General features: G+C 42.3%; 1 protein-coding gene across 5 annotated transcripts in view; it reads right to left on the bottom strand.

The window, feature by feature from the left end:
• LOC110494051 (protein NDRG4) overlaps positions 1-21,282 on the bottom strand; it is a 45,177-nt gene that overhangs the window by 20,883 nt on the left and 3,012 nt on the right. For 2 of the 5 annotated variants that reach the window (XM_036953459.1, XM_036953464.1), the window contains exons 2-5: positions 20,870-20,943; positions 9,085-9,175; positions 8,025-8,177; positions 6,928-6,966 (exon numbers count right to left, since the gene is read on the bottom strand). In XM_036953459.1, coding sequence (XP_036809354.1) covers positions 6,928-6,966; positions 8,025-8,177; positions 9,085-9,175; positions 20,870-20,943 — 357 coding nt within the window. The remainder of the gene's footprint in view (positions 1-6,927; positions 6,967-8,024; positions 8,178-9,084; positions 9,176-20,869; positions 20,944-21,282) is intronic. The other 3 variants (XM_036953477.1, XM_036953469.1, XM_036953487.1) reach the window with 3 other exon arrangements.

Here is a 21,282-nt window from a genome sequence, read left to right as displayed (position 1 = left end):
GCTCAATTCCGAGTCTCATTGCAAAGGGTCTGAATACTTTTGAATATTTTTACTATTTTCTACATTGTAGACTAATAGTGAAGACATCAAAACTATGAAATAACACATATGGAAATCATGTAGTAACCCAAAAAGCGTTAAACAAATCAAAAAATATGTTATATTTGAGATTCTTCAAATAGTCACCCTTTGCCTTGATGACAGCTTTGCACACTCTTGGCATTCTCTCAACCAGCTTCATGAGGTAGTCACCTGGAATACATTTCAATTAACAGGTGTGCCTTGTTAAAAGTTCATTTTAATGTGTTTGAGCCAATCAGTTGTGCTGTCACAAGGTAGGGTTGGTATACAGAAGATAGCCCTATTTGGTAAAAGATCAAGTCCATATTATTGAAAGAACAGCTCAAATAAGCAAAGAGAAAGAACAGTCCATCATTACTTTAAGACATGAAGGTCAGTCAATCCGGAAAATTTCAAGAACTTTGAAAGATTCTTCAAGTGCAGTCGCAAAAAACAACCAAGGGCTATTATGAAACTGGCTCTCATGAGGACCGCCACAGGAAAGGAAGACCCAGAGTTACAATGTAGAAAATAGTAAAAGTAAAGAAAAACCCTGGAATGAATAGGTGTATCCAAACTATTGACTGGTACTGTATATGTTTTTGCTGTTTGTTCTTTGTTATAGAGCAAACAAGATTGGAGAAGTGGTTTATCCATACATCTCAATTTTGGATAGATAATTCTTTGTGTTGTTGTTTGTTTAGTGTTTCCCAATTTTCGCAGAAACGGAAAATTTGTTTCTTCAATTACATTGTATCAAAGCACAAGGCGAGCCCCAGATGCAGACACAGGAGGCAGATGGTTGGAGTCTTACAATGTTTAATAATCCAAAGGAGTAGGCAAGAGAATAGTTGTGGACAGGCAAAAGGTCAAAACCAGATCAGAGTTCAGGAGGTACAGAGTAGCAGAAAGGCTTGTGGTCAAGGCAGGCAGAATGGTCAGGCAGGCGGGTACAAAGTCCAGAAACAGGCAAGGGTCAAAACCGGGAGGACTAGAAAAAGGAGAATAGCAAGAGGAGTACAGGAAAAACACGCTGGTTGACTTGACTAAACATACAAGACGAACTGGCACAGAGAGACAGGAAACACAGGTATAAATACACTGGGGAAAATAAGCAACACCTGGAGGGGGTGGAGACAATCACAGGAACAAGTGAACATGACACATTGAGCTAATTTCTGATCTGCTGTTCCTTCTTTTTCCATAGTGTATTTCTGTATTGTTTTAGTGATTCACCACAGTGAAGGCGTAGGGTCAGGTTTTCTGGGTCTCTATGTTTTTGGTTGAATACGTTTCTCAATTTCTTTCTTAAGTTTTTGCATTCTTCATCAAACCATTTGTCATTGTTGTTCATTTTCATAGGTTGTCTGCTTGAAAAAAAATACTTGATAGAGAAGCTGAGAGGTCAAATATACTGTTTAGGTTTTCTACTGCCAAGTTTACACCTTCACTGACTTACAGTCAGTGGTGTAAAGTACTTAAGTAAAAATACTTTGAAGTACTACTTAAGTAGTTTTTTGGGGTATCTGTGCTTTACTTTACTATTTATAGTTTTGACTACTTTTACTTCGCTATATTCCTTAAGAAAATAATGTACTTGATAGGGGTGTCAGTGGGCTGACTGTGAACCCTCTGAGAGACTCTGGGTTGAGGTCAGTGATAAAGTAGTCTACAGTACTACTGCCAAGAGATGAGCTATAAGCGTACCTACCATAGGAGCTCTCTCTCTCTCTCCCTCTCGTGCAATGATCACATAGACGCTCCTCTTTGAGCACCCCGAATCACACATCCTGTGCCCTTGCGCAAAAAACTCTGTTATTTTATTGTTCAGTTTAATACTACATGTGTTGTTCAGAGTAAATCAATTTTATGATTGTTTCAATGAGCACTTTGTATCATCTGGTAGGCTGTTTGATTCAATGTCCTCTGTCTCTGTACAACCCTGTGTGGATGAACCAGTGACAGCTGGTCAAACTTTTTGCTTTTTGCCATTCTCAGTGCAGGTGGTACATAAAGCCCTGAAATCCTTAGATCAGAGAAAGCCTGCCGGTCCTGATCTTTTGGATCCCTGCTTTTAAATCTGGCAGCTGATTTCATAGCTGAACCACTTACATCTCTGTTCAATCTAACCCTGGAATGTAATGAAATTCCAAAGATCTGGAAATCAGCATTTGTCCTACCACTTTTAATAAAAGGGGGAGATCCTACTCTTTTAAATAATTATAGGCCAATCTCAAAGCTGTCACCCCTGGTGAAAATACTTGAAACCCTTGTAAGTGAACAGCTAAAAGTGTTTTTATTTACTAACTCTATTTTATCAATGTACCAATCGGGCTTCAGGAAGAAGCATAGCACAATTACAGCAGCCATGAAGGTTTTAAATGATATCACTGAAGCCCTTGACAAAAAACAGCACGGTGTCTCACTTTTTATTGATCTCTCTAAGGCTTTTGATGCAGTTGATCATGCTATACTAAGGCAGAGATTGTCGAGTGTAGGTATTTCGGAGCATGAGGTGCATGGTTTGCTAACTATCTGTCTGATAGAAATCAGTGCACTCAATTTGATGGGCTTATGTCTGTTAAATTGTCTGTCTTGAATGGTGTGCCCCAAGGCTCTGTACTTGGTCCTCTCTTATTCACTATTTATATAAATGATTTAGACAAAAATGTCCAAAATGCACAACTTCATTTTTATGCTGATGATACTGTTATTTACTGTTGTGCCTCGTCTCTTACAAAAGCTTTCCAGAACATGCAAACTGCTTTTTATACTGTTCAACATACCTTGTGTCAATTGAAGCTTATCCTCAATACTGACAAAACTAAACTAATGGTGTTTTCTAATGCAAGAAATAGACCTCTGAACCTTTCACCTATTACTACCTGTCAGGGCAAGGAGATTGAGGTTGTAACCTCATATAAATATCTTGGAATTTTAATTGATTAGGGCCTCTCTTTTAAATTGCATATTCAACAACTTACAAAACAATTGAAGCTGAAATTGGGATTTTATTTTAGGAATAAGGCCTGTTTTTCTTTTGAAGCCAGAAGGAGGCTAGTATCAGCTACATTTATGCCTTTACTAGACTATGGGGATATTTTATATATGAATGCATCCGCTCAGTATTTGAGATCAATTGACACTCTTTACCATGGCACTTTGAGATGTATTATTGTTGTTCCTGTACAGGAACCAAAATCAGCGGAAATTTCAGAGCGCCACCTGTAGTACTCGATAAAACTCAAACTTTCATTAAAACACACATGCAAGGTCCTCAATTAAAGCTACACTCGTTGTGAATCTAGCCAACATGTCAGATTTGTAAAATGCTTTTCGGCGAAAGCATGAGAAGCTATTATCTGATAGCATGCACCCCCCGAAATACCTGAACGAGACCTAAACAAAAGATTTAGCGGTAGCCGTCGCTACACAAAACGCAGAAATAAAATATAAAACATTCATTACCTTTGACAAGCTTCTTTGTTGGCACTCCTATATGTCCCATAAACATCACAATTGGGTATTTTTCCCGATTAAATCCGTCATTGTATACCCAAAATGTCAATTTATGAAGGCCGTCTGATCCAAGGAAAATTCACCTTTACAAGACGCTACGTCACTTTTTAAAATTAAAAAAGTTGCCTATAAACTTTTACAAATCACTTCAAACTACTTTTGTAAACCAACTTTAGGTATTAATAAACGTTAATAATCGATCAAATTGATCACGGGGCGATCTGTATACGATAGCAGCAAGTCTTGAAATCATTGTCCATTTTTTTCACTTTCATAATTTCCTCGGTGCACCCCAAGACAGGAAGTGCCTATACGTCATCCCACCAAGGATAAACTTGCAATGAAATGCCAGTACTGGCGACATCGTGTGGAAGCTGTAGGCGTTGTAAACGGAACCTCATCTATTTTCTATCGCCTTAGACAATTCAAAGACTGGCGGATGAATATTTTTTTTGTGTTTTTGGTGAACAGTTTTCCCTGGGATTTTTACTCCTGAACACGTTCTGTTATAGCCACAGACATGATTTAACCAGTTTTAGAAACTTCAGTGTTTTCTATACACACATACTTATCATATGCATATACTATATTCCTGGCATGAGTAGCAGGACGTTGAAATTTTGCGCGATTTTTAACAAAAAGTTGCGAAAAGCTGCGAGAATTCGCATCATCCGTAACAGGTTTTAAACTGCAAAACCCTTACGCACCACTGCACTTTGTATACCAGTGTTGGCTGGCCTTCTCTAGTCACTCGTAGGCTCAGTCACTGGTATACTTTTATTTACAAAGCCATTTTGGGTTTACTACCTTTTTATTTGTGCATTTTTATTGTTCAGAAGTGTGGTGGGTACTCTCTTTGTTCGCTGGACTTTATCCTGCTAACTGTTCCAAATGTCCGAACTGAATTTGGTAAAAGGGCTTTTATGTACTCTGCGCCATCGTCTTGGAACGCCTCACAAAATACTTTTAAACTGGAAGAACTTGTCCCGATTTGTGTTTTTAAATCACTGATAAAGTATTTTGAGGCTGATTCCCTGACCTGTCAATGTTTTTAATTAGCTGTTTTGTGAATTCAATGGTTTTTACTAGATTACTTGTAGTTTTTCATGTTGTCTGTCTGTAATTTTTTTGTAATGACTTGGTGCTGCCTATCTTGGCCAGGGCGCTGTTGAAAAAGTGAGCCCTTCCTGGTTAAATAAATGTTAAATAAAAAATAATAAATAAATAAAATGGTCTCGTATACTTTACCCCCAATGCCACTTTGGAAAGTTTTGTTATATAGTCCATCATGCCATATAGAATCATAAGCACTATAAATATCAACAAAACATACAAATACTTTTACACTGCTGTTCTGATGAACATGCTGGTTTATTAGTGTGTGTAATGTGTGTATATGGTCTGTTCTGATGAACATGCTGGTTTATTAGCGTGTGTAATGTGTGTACATGGTCTGTTCTGATGAACATGCTGGTTTATTAGTGTGTGTAATGTGTGTATATGGTCTGTTCTGATGAACATGCTGGTTTATTAGAGTGTGTAATGTGTGTACATGGTCTGTTCTGATGAACATGCTGGTTTATTAGCGTGTGTAATGTGTGTATATGGTCTGTTCTGATGAACATGCTGGTTTATTAGCGTGTGTAATGTGTTTTGTTATATAGTCCATCATGCCATATAGAATCATAAGCACTATAAATATCAACAAAACATACAAATACTTTTACACTGCTGTTCTGATGAACATGCTGGTTTATTAGTGTGTGTAATGTGTGTATATGGTCTGTTCTGATGAACATGCTGGTTTATTAGCGTGTGTAATGTGTGTACATGGTCTGTTCTGATGAACATGCTGGTTTATTAGTGTGTGTAATGTGTGTATATGGTCTGTTCTGATGAACATGCTGGTTTATTAGAGTGTGTAATGTGTGTACATGGTCTGTTCTGATGAACATGCTGGTTTATTAGCGTGTGTAATGTGTGTATATGGTCTGTTCTGATGAACATGCTGGTTTATTAGCGTGTGTAATGTGTTTTGTTATATAGTCCATCATGCCATATAGAATCATAAGCACTATAAATATCAACAAAACATACAAATACTTTTACACTGCTGTTCTGATGAACATGCTGGTTTATTAGCGTGTGTAATGTGTGTATATGGTCTGTTCTGATGAACATGCTGGTTTATTAGAGTGTGTAATGTGTGTATATGGTCTGTTCTGATGAACATGCTGGTTTATTAGTGGTGTAATGTGTGTATATGGTCTGTTCTGATGAACATGCTGGTTTATTAGTGTGTGTAATGTGTGTATATGGTCTGTTCTGATGAACATGCTGGTTTATTAGTGTGTGTAATGTGTGTATATGGTCTGGTCTGTGTTTGGGTAGAAAGACAGTGCGTTTTTTGCTGAGAGCATTATGTTGTCTGAGGAAGGTCTGTATTCAGTCATTGAGAATATAACAATTCCCTCCCTTCCTCCCATTGTCCCTGTCCTACCTGTCCCCTTTCCTCTCCCACCCCTCTTATCGCTCCTCAAAAGTCATGGAAGGTGATGCATAAACAAATGCTTAGTATGCAGTGAGATTTCTTTTGCTAATTAAAATTCAACACACACACATGCATGGACACGCACACAGGCGCACACATACACGCTCTCAACACTTTCAAGAGGCCCGTTCATTTGATTTGTGCAAAGCAAATCACAGTTGTTATTTTCATAGCACCAATCGTAAGGGTACACAGTCCTCTCCCGTTTAACTCAACATAATCAGCAACTGTGTTTGTTAGCCTTTCCATTATAAAGGACTGTCAGGAGGTAGTGGGAGAGGGGAGTGTGAGAGAGAGAGAGAGGAGGTGAGACTGGAGAGGGTGAGAGAAGAGGGGGGTGACACTGGAGGCGTCAGACAGAGGTGAGAAACAAGGTGTCTGGATTATTCTGATCTCATCGTCACGTGGATTCATGTTAAAATTGACAACATCACGGGTACAGAAATCAACTTCTGAGTGGTATTACTAATCCATAACGGATAGTAGGTTACTATGGTTATAGTGATAGTTGTAGTATTGAGATTGATGCCCTATTATGTGAGTGATAATCATTGAACAGTCTCTCTCACACACAAACACAAATAAGTCCTTTACACTTTATCATTCAGACACAAATCTGTACCACACTGTGTGAGAGGTGCTGTGTGATAGCGAATGATTCCATCAACCATTTGGCCAAACAATCCCTCCTCCTTCTCCTCCCAGTGCGACACCATGGTTACGCGGGCGAGTGGACAGTCATAACGATTATCGGGGATACAGTATATTGAGAATAGGAGAGAATAGACTTTAAGTACCTTCCAGTCTCCAATTGGCATCAGGGTCTCACAGTTCTCCTGCAGACAGATAACAAAAACACAATGTCAACTGACGCCCAGTATGTTAGTCCCTCTGCTTCCACTTCTGAGATGCCACAGGGCTGAGCAGGCCGTTAAAGCTGAGGGGATGGATCCACAGAGAGCAACAGAGATAGAGGCTGTGTGGGTCCAAACAGACAGACAGCAGTTAGTGGACAGGGAAGAGAAGGGTCAGGAGAGACAGAATACGTTTTCCCTGCCCTAAAAGAGCCAAACCAGAACCCAAGCATTCCCCTAAACTTCAGTGCAACATGAAGGACATGCTCTATAGAGGTTATAGTTGAATCAGAAGCATTATTAGTGGGTTAACAATAATTATCCCCAAACTCCTTGTGGTGCTAAAGGTACAATCCTAGATAGTGTATTCATATACAGTGGTTTCACGAAAGACAAAAGGATTATAGATCAACACACGAATGAGGTGAAAGAGGAAAGTTGACAAATGGTTGCATTGTCATCAGCAGTCCATTGATAGAGGGTGATCCCATTCAAGACAGTGTTACAGTGATCAGACACACCTAGAAAGAATGGTTATTTCATGCAGTTGTCTTTAGTGGAGAGACGTAGTAGGTTAGTGGTTTCATTCGGACGGTCGGACCAGCAGGTGTCACTCTTGTCCTTTGGAGCCCACGTGTGACTGCAGTAGCACAGAATGGTGGGGTTGGTGGTGGTGGTGGTGGTGGGGGGTGGGGGGGTGGGGGCTGCGACATTGTGCTGGAGGTGTTGGCTGGCTGCATGTTGGTCTCCAGGAATGTTCAAAATCTCTCTATTATCAGATTATCCTTAGCCTGTCTGTGAATTTATGTCAGCATGAAACACTGCTATTGCTACTACTACAGCCTGTGTGTAAAGGAACTTTAATAAATATAGATCATCTCTGTTGTTTGTGGCCCTCCATATTTCTCTGACTCAGGATGTGTTGTAGGTGAGGATTTAAAGGTGCATCCGATAACACAGTCAAAGGTAACGGAGATTTGGGACCCCTGCAGGGCATGGGGAATAGTCCCCCTGCAGGTTAGTTCTGGGTATGTAATTACCGGGATGCACCCACTGGTCCGATTGCGGGTCTGGTGGAGCCAGTGCCGCGCGATCACATGCCACCGTTGTGGGGGGCGGCTTGAGGAAGAGGGGGCGGTGAGTGGCGCAGGGCTTGCGCAGGGGAGTGCGTTCACACACCGCCCTTGGTCTCTCTGCATCATAAACACAAACACAGGTGTGTTACAGTGGCTGGTCAGTCCACCTCAGGGGTCCAGGCAGGGAGAGGCCTGGAGGGGAGGAAGACTAACAGACCTGGGAGGACATGACCCATGCAGAGGAGGACAACAGAGGATAGGCTAAGGTAACAGCTGTCTGGATAAACTGCTGTAATGATATCCTCCTGTTAAATCCTCAACAACATAGACTTCTAAAGGATACAGTGTAATCTGGGTCACACATCCACTCCCGATAACGTTTTACTTTAATATGTATTTCCCTTGGGACTAATTACTAGCTAGCAGGTAATAATCATCAATAACTTTGAATGTATTACTTGGCCTCCAAGTTTTATCCGCCAATGCCTTGGCATCGTCTTAGTAATTAGTTTCTCCCCTCTCTCAATCATTGTCAAGAGAGTCAGGGAAGTGTATAAATTACAGTGACATATTCTCTGAGACTTTTGGCATTTCAATCAATGTGATTGTCTTTCCTCTACTGATGCCACCTCTCTTGTCCTCCTCACATACAGTCCCAGCAATCAAGAGTTACTTACAGCTCCTGCTAAGACGGGCATACTGCTGCAATCAGTGGATTTGGTTAGACCTTGCAGCCTCTCAATTATATAGTCTTGTCCCCCCCACCCCTTCTTTCACACTCCTGAATTGAAATGCAGTGTATGATTCATCCCTCCTACACATGTAAACACATTCTGTTTCCAAAGAAAGACACACAAAAATACACTATTATATCACACACTCTGCACAAAAACAAACACACACACACACACACACACACACACACACACATACACATTCACACACATTCACATACACATACACACACATACACATACACATACACATACACATTCACACACAGTTATATAAAGTAAATGCTCACCATCTCAGTATCTTGTCCTCTCTGCTCTGGTAGTAGGGGTTTCTCCTCAGTAAATTGCTGCTCCTTCATCCCAGCCATCCTGGAGAGCAACCTGCAATCACCATAGCAACGCACACTTTGTTACTTTAAAATCTGAAATTCACCCATCAATTCAAACCACTGCAGTAGCAAAACCGCATTATCATGTTTTTCTCCCCCCAGTAAATGTCTACAGTATATCAAGCTTTTGGCTGGGTGGCAAGGTCTTCAGGAGGTTTGGTTGCTGTGGCGGGGCAAGTCAATTTTCCCTATATAATTGCTACACCAGCCCCCATAGTCCCTTTTTGTTGGGCATGTAAAGAAGTCCAGGGATGCACAGTATCTGAATAGAGAATACGTCCAAGGTTTTTTCTGGATCAAAAAGTGGCTCGCAGGGGGCACTGTCGGTGTGTCTGAATTTGAGAGAACATTTAAGAGGACCCAATCTTGGCGCTATAGAGACATTTTCCTGCAATTCTACAAATTTGTCCATGGAGCTGAGATACATTGATGCAGTTTTAAAGCAAATTTCCTGCGATTCTTTGTTATTTTGCTCAAACGTGATAATATAATGTGTACTGATTTAAACATTGCTTGAACCTAGGAGACCAGAAAAAATGCTAAGGCAGACACCCGAAGATTTCAATGGTTGTGGAAAGTTTGTGGAAAGTTGTGGTATTGGCCTATTGGAAAACATATTAAACAGTAGTCGCCTGTTCTCTTTGGGCCTCCAGTGGTCTTCAGCTCATGAATTGGGTCACAGACTGAATAAAGCAGGTCTGAGGACCCAGCCAGCCAGACAGACAGTGAGCTTCCCCATTAGGATATAATGAAACTCCTGCAGTGTAGCCAGATCAGTGGACAGAGGGGCTATATCAATTTAGATTGATATGTCTATACAAGGGCACTGATAAGCCCACAGAGCAGAGCTGACCCAGGCTGGCGCCACTCGACTAACACATTGGATCACTGAGGATATCAAACGCTCACACATACATGCACACACACAGACACACACACACACACACACACAGACACACACACACACACACACACACACACACACACACACACACACACACACACACACACACACAGACACTTACACACACACACAGACACTTACACACACAGACACACACAGCCTATTTACAGTGCCTATAGAATGTCTACACCACCCTTGAATTTCATCACATTACATTATTACAAAGTGGGATTAAAATAGATTTCATTGTCATTTTTTGGTCGACAGGGAGATTAATGAAAAACAAAACACTAATATACCATGATTAGATAAGTATCGGGCGGCAGATGGCCTAGGTGGTTGGGAGCGTTGGTCGCTGGTTTGACTCCACAAGCCGTCAAGTTGGGAAAATCTGCCGTTCTGCCCTTGACCAAGGCAGCCCCCCTCACCTCTTTAATGCAGAAGATACGTTTCATTGAATGCATTCAGTTGAGCAACTGACTAGGTTTTCCCTATTCACCCCCCTTAGTTAATACATGTTAGAAACACCTTAGTCAGAAATCACAGCTGTGAGTCTTCTTGGTTAAGTCTCATAAGTTCTTTGCACACCTGCATTGGGCAATATTTGACCATTATTCTCTTCAAAATTCTCCAAACTCTGTCAAGGTGTTGGGGATCATGGCTAGACAGCCATTTTCAAGTCTTGTCATAGATTTTCAAGCAGATTTAAGTCAAAATTGTAACTAGGCCACTCGGGAACATTCACTATCTTCTTGATAAGCAACTCCAGTGTAGATCTGGCATTGTGTTATAGGTTATTGTTCTACTGAAAGGTGAATTCCTCTCCCAGTGTCTGGTGTACAGCAGACTGAGGGATAGTCATAAACAAATCATGTCAACCCCTATTATTTCACACAGAGTGAGTCCATGTAACTTCTTATGTGATTGGTTAAGCCACATTTGACTTCTGAACTAAGTTTGGCTTGCCTTAACAAGGGGGTGAATACTTCTGTAAAGACTGTATTTTAGTTATTTAATTTGTATTCATTTGTAAAAGAGAAGAAAACTTTGACATGATGGAGTATTTTGTGTTAAATATATTTCAATCCCACTTTGTAAAGCAATAGAATGTGACAAAAGTTCAAGGTGGTGCAGGCGTTCGATAGGCGTGCACACACACACAGGCACATTAACTCACTCATTGTCAAGAAAAACAAATGCAACAAAATAAAAGAAGGCCTATTGAATAAAAAAAAATGTGTAAAAATGATCCAAACGTAATGGTAAAGAAGCTGCAATGGGAGGCTGTCAGCCCAATAAGCATGTAAGGTGAAATATGGAAACCTATGAGATGTACAACTATTCCCTGCTGGATCAACTACTTTACTGACAGACTTAGTTAGCATCAAAACATTGTTTGCTGTTTGAGTCTTCCTACCAAATTGAGTCATGCACGGTGATGAAGTGGCCTCATAATGATTTAGAAACCCCAACTCAACACAGTGACAGGCTGTTTAATGGCTGGGATGCAGTAACAGCAACAGCTAGTCAACACACGCTCTCTCTCTTGTCAGCGGAAGTTTCCAGACCCTTAGACAAAACCCAGATGCAGACACTCCAAAACAAAAGTCCCTCTAAGTAATTTGCGACACTGGAAATCAAAACCCTCTCCTCCTATTTGTGACAACACTGTTGTTGTTCTCGGTCTGAAAGGGACGTTTGCATGACATTATAATGGGCCCATGACCAACTTTAATTAGGAACTAACCAGGACAACCAGCCTCATTACTCTGCCTGCTTAATCTCTCTCTCTCGCTCTCTCTCTCCTTATATAAGATGGCTTGCTGTGAAATCAATTACCATTACAGTCTATATTCGTCCCTGTTGAAGCCGTTTCAAACCCACTGATTCAGGTTTAAATGACTCAATACTTTTGTTCGCTAGCTGCTTTATTCAATATTCCCTAAATCCACAAATACAGTTTTATATTTTCTCTGAGGAATTATTCCTCATACTAATTAAATGAGGGGGACTTGATCATTTACCCTAAAATGAGGCTGATCGGGAACATCAACTTGACTTCTGGGTGGTGCTGGTGGTGTGTGTTTTTAATGTGTGCCCATTGTGCATCCATGGTCTATGGAGTCAAGTAGTCAAGTGCTACTTCAAAGTCTCCTTCCATCCAGTGTCTGTTCATCATCTGCTCTCTGTTAGTGAAAAGAAGATGTGAGGTTTCTCTTACCAAGTTCAGGTTTGTTTTTCTCCATGAGAGTCAAGAGAAGACCGTCATTTTATTTGGTCAAGGATGGTCAAATACAGTGCCTTGCGAAAGTATTCGGCCCCCTTGAACTTTGCGACCTTTTGCCACATTTCAGGCTTCAAACATAAAGATATAAAACTGTATTTTTTTGTGAAGAATCAACAACAAGTGGGACACAATCATGAAGTGGAACGACATTTATTGGATATTTAAAACTTTTTTAACAAATCAAAAACTGAAAAATTGGGCGTGCAAAATTATTCAGCCACCTTAAGTTAATACTTTGTAGCGCCACCTTTTGCTGCGATTACAGCTGTAAGTCACTTGGGGTATGTCTCTATCAGTTTTGCATATCAAGAGACTGAAATTTTTTCCCATTCCTCCTTGCAAAACAGCTCGAGCTCAGTGAGGTTGGATGGAGAGCATTTGTGAACAGCAGTTTTCAGTTCTTTCCACAGATTCTCGATTGGATTCAGGTCTGGACTTTGACTTGGCCATTCTAACACCTGGATGTGTTTATTTTTGAACCATTCCATTGTAGATTTTGCTTTATGTTTTGGATCATTGTCTTGTTGGAAGACAAATCTCCGTCCCAGTCTCAGGTCTTTTGCAGACTCCATCAGGTTTTCTTCCAGAATGGTCCTGTATTTGGCTCCATCCATCTTCCCATCAATTTTAACCATCTTCCCTGTCCCTGCTGAAGAAAAGCAGGCCCAAACCATGATGCTGCCACCACCATGTTTGACAGTGGGGATGGTGTGTTCAGAGTGATGAGCTGTGTTGCTTTTACGCCAAACATAACGTTTTGCATTGTTGCCAAAAAGTTCAATTTTGGTTTCATCTAACCAGAGCACCTTCTTCCACATGTTTGGTGTGTCTCCCAGGTGGCTTGTGGCAAACTTTAAACGACACTTTTTATGGATATCTTCAAGAAATGGCTTTCTTCTTGCCACTCTTCCATAAAGGCCAGATTTGTGCAATATACGACTGATTGTTGTCCTATGGACAGAGTCTCCCACCTCAGCTGTAGATCTCTGCAGTTCATCCAGAGTGATCATGGGCCTCTTGGCTGCATCTCTGATCAGTCTTCTCCTTGTATGAGCTGAAAGTTTAGAGGGACGGCCAGGTCTTGGTAGATTTGCAGTGGTCTGATACTCCTTCCATTTCAATATTATCGCTTGCACAGTGCTCCTTGGGATGTTTAAAGCTTGGGAAATCTTTTTGTATCCAAATCCGGCTTTAAACTTCTTCACAACAGTATCTCGGACCTGCCTGGTGTGTTCCTTGTTCTTCATGATGCTCTCTGCGCTTTTAACGGACCTCTGAGACTATCACAGTGCAGGTGCATTTATACGGAGACTTGATTACACACAGGTGGATTGTATTTATCATCATTAGTCATTTAGGTCAACATTGGATCATTCAGAGATCCTCACTGAACTTCTGGAGAGAGTTTGCTGCACTGAAAGTAAAGGGGCTGAATAATTTTGCACGCCCAATTTTTCAGTTTTTGATTTGTTAAAAAACTTTGAAATATCCAATAAATGTCGTTCCACTTCATGATTGTGTCCCACTTGTTGTTGATTCTTCACAAAAAAATACAGTTTTATATCTTTATGTTTGAAGCCTGAAATGTGGCAAAAGGTCGCAAAGTTCAAGGGGGCCGAATACTTTCGCAAGGCACTGTAAATATGTCCTCCTTTTCATCTCTCTCTCCCTCCATCTCTCCCTCTCCTCTCCTCTGTTCTTTTACAGTTCTACACAGATTTTGTAGCCATGACAACCTCCAGCAGTGCTGTCGACTCGCCTGGGTTCTAACAGGATCTGGCTTACCTTCTCTGTTCCTTTTAACATCTTCTCATTACCACCAGCTGCTCCCCTCACATCTCTTTACCCACACTAACTACCTCTGTCTGGCTGGCCGGCCTCCATCCTCCATATCTAACATATCGCTCTCCTTTCCTCTCATGTAGCTCATAGGGTTATGAGCTGGAAGGGTTGACTTTGTACTGTGGAGAGACTAGTTCTCTCTCACAGTCCCCAATTACAGTTGCAGGGGCCTTATGTGTGACTCATATCTGTGACTCATATCGGTGATAGAGAGTGGGCCTGAGGAAAAGCATTCTGCTGGACAAGAAATCGATGGGATGTGCATGTAGGGGGAAGCATCTGACCAGATGCATGATTCAGAATCAATTCCCGGAAACTGGGCCAGGTTCGGCTCTCTGTCATGTGTGTGCACAGTGTGTGTGCATTTCGTTGTGTAATGGTTGCGTTGGGTAGCGTCAGGATTTTAACTCTTACTGACGAGTTTTTGAACAGTTTGTTTTACCCATAAATTCAATAAAGCTGACCCACCAGTGACCCCTGGAAAAACAACATCCAGAAAAGCCCTGTTACTTGATTCATGTTTTTTCAAGCCTCCTCTCTGTCAGTAACATAATTAACTCCGGTACGGCGTATTAATTAGCCATATGGACGTTAACATTAGAGAGGATTAAAGGCCAACTCGTCCAAAACAGAACATGGCCTTTTGCTCTCCTCAGCAGACTGGAACCTAACAACTCAAGAAATGAAATAAATTATACACACTAACGATGATTAAGTGCAAACAAGAACACTGGTCAAAAGTAACGTACTATATAATAAACAGGGTACCATTTTAGATGCAACCAGTGTCACCTCTCTCACAGTAATCCTGCTGTCATCACAGACTTCATCTCTCTTCTCTCAATGATCTGCTTTCAAAGAAAACAACTCAAAACCCTTCTTGGGGGATCTTCTAGTCTACTCAGACCAGACCCGCATCTGTTACTACCAATCCCTCCTCTGTATCCATCATCCTCTCTGCTCCTGCTTGGGTTCTCTGTGCTACTCCAAGTGTTGTTTATGAGCTAAGTGGACATATCCCTACAGGACTCGCCTCCCACAAAAGCCCAGAGAATGATGCTAACAGAGACTGACAACGTGACCAGAGATTCACTTCAACAGGTCAATATTGAAGTGGCATCATCTCACTGGAACATAGAGACACACACACACACACACACACACACACACACACACACACACACACACACACACACACACACACACACAGCAATCAAAACAATGTTAGAGATTCAGATTTTTTTCACTATTTGAAGTGACACATTCCATTTTTAATATAGTGGTGTATGTCTGAAGGCCTTAGATGAACATGCGCTGGGGGGAGCAAGATATCAAATATGGATTAAAAATTGATAGCCAGATATCAACTTGAGGCTGCTATGGCTGGTGCCCCTGGCATTTAGCCTTTTATATCTATACTTACAGAACTGCCTTGCAGGCCAGTCATATGTGCCTATCCCAAATTGCATCCTATTCCCTATGTAGTGCACTATTCCCTATGTAGTGCACTGCTCCCTATGTAGTGCACTATTCCCTATGTAGTGCATTATTCCCTCTGTAGTGCACTGTTCCCTATGTAATGCACTATTCCCTATGTAGTGCACTATTCCCTATGTAGTGCATTATTCCCTCTGTAGTGCACTGTTCCCTATGTAGTGCACTATTCCCTATGTAGTGCACTATTCCCTCTGTAGTGCACTGTTCCCTATGTAGTGCACTATTCCCTATGTAGTGCACTATTCCCTATGTAGTGCATTATTCCCTCTGTAGTGCACTGTTCCCTATGTAGTGCACTGTTCCCTATGTAGTGCACTATTCCCTATGTAGTGCACTCAATAGGGAACAGGGTGCCATTTGGGACGCATCCTATCCCTATCTGTGTCTCTATGTTGCGCTCAGCTCTGGCGTCAGAGATGGCCTGATAGGGCCGTGTCCCCTGAGGAATCCACAGGGCTGTGTTTCCAGCCTGCCTAACCCTGCCTCCTGTCACTATAGGTACCCAGGGCTTTGGGACAGAGCCAGTCGGCCAGAAGGACATGGCATGTGGCTCTCAATGGGACCTTTACACAACAGAGAGGGGAGAGGCGGGGGGGGTCTTAAAACCTTCCTGAACAAACACCACTGTCTCATAAGACTACATTTTCGATTGCAGCGTTCATTCCTGTATATCAAAAGATGGATCTCTTAATTATTTTATTATGAAATGTAACACTGTAAAGGATTTGCCCAACAGGGAGTTGGAAGCCATTTTCTTAGACATCCAAACCCTCTCCTTCCACCTGACTCAGTTTTGTTAAAGCTTACATATTGGTGGGTACTTCAGCTGGTCAAAAAAGGCTGTTTTCAAATCAAATCAAATGTTATTTGTCACATGCGCCAAATACAACAAGTGTAGACCTTACAGTGAAATGCTTACTTACAAGCCCTTAACCAACAACGCAGTTTAAAGAAAATACCCCCTAAAAAAAGTAATAGATAAAAACAAATAATAATTAAAGAGCAGCAGTAAATAACAACAGCGGGGCTACATACAGGGGGTACCGGTACAGAATCAATGTGGAGGCTACATACAGGGGGTACCGGTACAGAGTCAATGTGGAGGCTACATACAGGGGGTACCGGTACAGAGTCAATGTGGAGGCTACATACAGGGGGTACCGGTACAGAGTCAATGTGGAGGCTACATACAGGGGGTACCGGTACAGAGTCAATGTGGAGGCTACATACAGGGGGTACCGGTACAGAGTCAATGTGGAGGCTACATACAGGGGGTACCGGTACAGAGTCAATGTGGAGGCTACATACAGGGGGTACCGGTACAGAGTCAATGTGGAGGCTATATACAGGGGGTACCGGTACAGAGTCAATGTGGAGGCTACATACAGGGGGTACCGGTACAGAGTCAATATGGAGGCTACATACAGGGGGTACCGGTACAGAGTCAATGTGGAGGCTACATACAGGGGGTACCGGTACAGAGTCAATGTGGAGGCTACATACAGGGGGTACCGGTACAGAGTCAATGTGGAGGCTACATACAGGGGGTACCGGTACAGAGTCAATGTGGAGGCTACATACAGGGGGTACCGGTACAGAGTCAATGTGGAGGCTACATACAGGGGGTACCGGTACAGAGTCAATGTGGAGGCTACATACAGGGGGTACCGGTACAGAGTCAATGTGGAGGCTACATACAGGGGGTACCGGTACAGAGTCAATGTGGAGGCTACATACAGGGGGTACCGGTACAGAGTCAATGTGGAGGCTACATACAGGGGGTACCGGTACAGAGTCAATGTGGAGCCTACATACAGGGGGTACCGGTACAGAGTCAATGTGGAGGCTACATACAGGGGGTACCGGTACAGAGTCAATGTGGAGGCTACATACAGGGGGTACCGGTACAGAGTCAATGTGGAGGCTACATACAGGGGGTACCGGTACAGAGTCAATGTGGAGCCTACATACAGGGGGTACCGGTACAGAGTCAATGTGGAGGCTACATACAGGGGGTACCGGTACAGAGTCAATGTGGAGGCTACATACAGGGGGTACCGGTACAGAGTCAATGTGGAGGCTACATACAGGGGGTACCGGTACAGAGTCAATGTGGAGGCTACATACAGGGGGTACCGGTACAGAGTCAATGTGGAGGCTACATACAGGGGGTACCGGTACAGAGTCAATGTGGAGGCTACATACAGGGGGTACCGGTACAGAGTCAATGTGGAGGCTATATACAGGGGGTACCGGTACAGAGTCAATGTGGAGGCTATATACAGGGGGTACCGGTACAGAGTCAATGTGTGGGGGCACCGGTGTCGAGGTAATTGAGGTAATATGTACATGTAGGTAGAGTTATTAAAGTGACTATGCATAGATAATAACGCAGTAGCAGCAGCATAAAAGGGGGGGCATTGCAAATAGTCTGGGGAGCCATTTGATTAGCTGTTCAGCAGTCTTATGGCTTGGGGGTAGAAGCTGTTTAGAAGCATCTTGGACCTAGACTTGGCACTCCGGTACCGCTTGCCATGCGGTAGCAGAGAGAACAGTCTATGACTAGGGTGGTTGGAGTCTTTGACATGATATGCTGCCTGACATGCCCCTCATCGGCCATTTCTGACGTCAGCCAACATCCTTGTCCAGTGAAGCCACACTCAATATCCAATATGTCAACGGGCTACATGATCCGCTTCACTGAATCATCCACTGTCTATCTACTCTAACCCAAACATCCACAACATCTAGGCCTATAGCATCCAGTCTCTGTTTTGCCCCCCCCCCCCCACCCCCCCCCCCCCGTATGCTGGTTACTCACTGGGCAAAAACTGGTTGAATTAATGTTGTTTGTCATTTTAAATAAAACGTTGAATCAATGTGGGAAAACTGATTGGATTTAATAAAAGTCATCAACGTAAGGGCATTTCTTATTTCTTTAACCCAACTTTAAAAACAAAGACATGCTCACTTGTTTGGTTGATTTCACGTTAGTTGACAACTCAACCAAATGAATATCAAAACTAGACGTTGAAATGAAGTCTGTGCCCAGTGGGTAGTCAGGAAACAAAACCCAAATGTCTAAACAAAAAAAATACGCAACAGGTTTCAAACACTTGAAAACTAGCTATACCTTACTTCAAAAGACTATCAAGCGTATGCTAATACTGAGTTTGAGACTATACCTACACACCCCAAAACAAGGACATGATTAGCATGCAATATGTGTGGAATATGCAGTTCTGTCCAAACTGAACACAACAACAGCCATGGCTGGGGTTCAACGCTGATGGATGGTAATATAACACACACATAGAGAATGTGTGCTGTGATGCTCGGCTAAAGCTCGTTCTGAGCATCATTACCATGGACTTAATGGGGTGAAGGTGAGATACGAGTCATCAAATTATCACCCAAATTGGATCAGTCCTGGTCCAGTGCTCTGCTGCGATTGGTCCATGGCTCATGAGTCTCTTTCAACTTTGTCAAAAAAGTGCTTGAAGACTCACAAGTAATAGTCCAATACTGAGTCACGATTGGCCACAGAGTCATGAGTTGCCGTCCAATGCTCTGCAGGGATTGGCCATTAGCTTGTAGTCCAGGACACTAAGTTACGTTCCACTGGTCCACAAGCTAGGCCTCGGTGTGAAACACTGCAGTCATCAGCTCATGACTTTAGGAAGGACGGACAGTGTGAATGGAAAGAGCGATGAATGAGATGCCAAAAACATAAGTTAAGGAAGCTACAGTGCCTTGCGAAAGTATTCGGCCCCCTTGAACTTTGCGACATTTTGCCACATTTCAGGCTTCAAACATGAAGATATAAAACTGTATTTTTTTGTGAAGAATCAACAACAAGTGGGACACAATCATGAAGTGGAACGACATTTATTGGATATTTCAAACTTTTTTAACAAATCAAAAACTGAAAAATTGGGCGTGCAAAATTATTCAGCCCCCTTAAGTTAATACTTTGTAGCGCCACCTTTTGCTGCGATTACAGCTGTAAGTCGCTTGGGGTATGTCTCTATCAGTTTTGCATATCGAGAGACTGAAATTTTTTCCCATTCCTCCTTGCAAAACAGCTCGAGCTCAGTGAGGTTGGATGGAGAGCATTTGTGAACAGCAGTTTTCAGTTCTTTCCACAGATTCTCGATTGGATTCAGGTCTGGACTTTGACTTGGCCATTCTAACACCTGGATATGTTTATTTTTGAACCATTCCATTGTAGATTTTGCTTTATGTTTTGGATCATTGTCTTGTTGGAAGACAAATCTCCGTCCCAGTCTCAGGTCTTTTGCAGACTCCATCAGGTTTTCTTCCAGAATGGTCCTGTATTTGGCTCCATCCATCTTCCCATCAATTTTAACCATCTTCCCTGTCCCTGCTGAAGGCCAGATTTGTGCAATATACGACTGATTGTTGTCCTATGGACAGAGTCTCCCACCTCAGCTGTAGATCTCTGCTGTTCATCCAGAGTGATCATGGGCCTCTTGGCTGCTTCTCTGATCAGTCTTCTCCTTGTATGAGCTGAAAGTTTAGAGGGACGGCCAGGTCTTTGTAGATTTGCAGTGGTCTGATACTCCTTCCATTTCAATATTATCGCTTGCACAGTGCTCCTTGGGATGTTTAAAGCTTGGGAAATCTTTTTGTATCCAAATCCGGCTTTAAACTTCTTCACAACAGTATATCGGACCTGCCTGGTGTGTTCCTTGTTCTTCATGATGCTCTCTGCGCTTTTAACGAACCTCTGAGACTATCACAGTGCAGGTGCATTTATACGGAGACTTGATTACACACAGGTGGATTGTATTTATCATCATTAGTCATTTAGGTCAACATTGGATCATTCAGAGATCCTCACTGAACTTCTGGAGAGAGTTTGCTGCACTGAAAGTAAAGGGGCTGAATAATTTTGCACGCCCAATTTTTCTGTTTTTGATTTGTTAAAAAACTTTGAAATATCCAATAAATGTCGTTCCACTTCATGATTGTGTCCCACTTGTTGTTGATTCTTCACAAAAAAATACAGTTTTATATCTTTATGTTTGAAGCCTGAAATGTGGCAAAAGGTCGCAAAGTTCAAGGGGGCCGAATACTTTCGCAAGGCACTGTATATACAGTATATGAAGTCCATTCCAGAAGGCACTACGTACATGGTCTGCAGCAGGCTCTGCGGCACCGTGCAGTTAGCCTTTGAAGGGAAGTTCCAAAACAATCCGGGCCCCATCTATTAGTACAAAATAAAATCAACCGTTGGAGATTGAAAGAGTGAGGGAAAAAAGTGAACATCAAAGTTCAAGCGATATCGTTATGACTCATAGGTCGATTTTTTACAGTGGTAGGAACAGAGCAATTTTATCTGCCTCAGCTTAGCTGATAAAGGAACAAACTCACAGGGTATTTTTAAGCAATAAGGCCCGGGGGGAGGGGTGGTATATGGCCAATATAACACGGCTAAGGAATGTTCTTAGGCACGACACAAAGCGGAGTGGACACAGCCCGTAGCCGTATTATATTGGTCATATACCACAAACCCCCGAGGTGCCTTATTGCTATTATAAACTGG

Source organism: Oncorhynchus mykiss, chromosome 2 (assembly GCF_013265735.2).
Source record: "Oncorhynchus mykiss isolate Arlee chromosome 2, USDA_OmykA_1.1, whole genome shotgun sequence".
Lineage (NCBI taxonomy): Eukaryota > Metazoa > Chordata > Actinopteri > Salmoniformes > Salmonidae > Oncorhynchus > Oncorhynchus mykiss.
The sequence above is the reverse complement of the archived record's forward strand: the minus strand, read 5'-3'. Positions and strand labels throughout refer to the sequence as shown.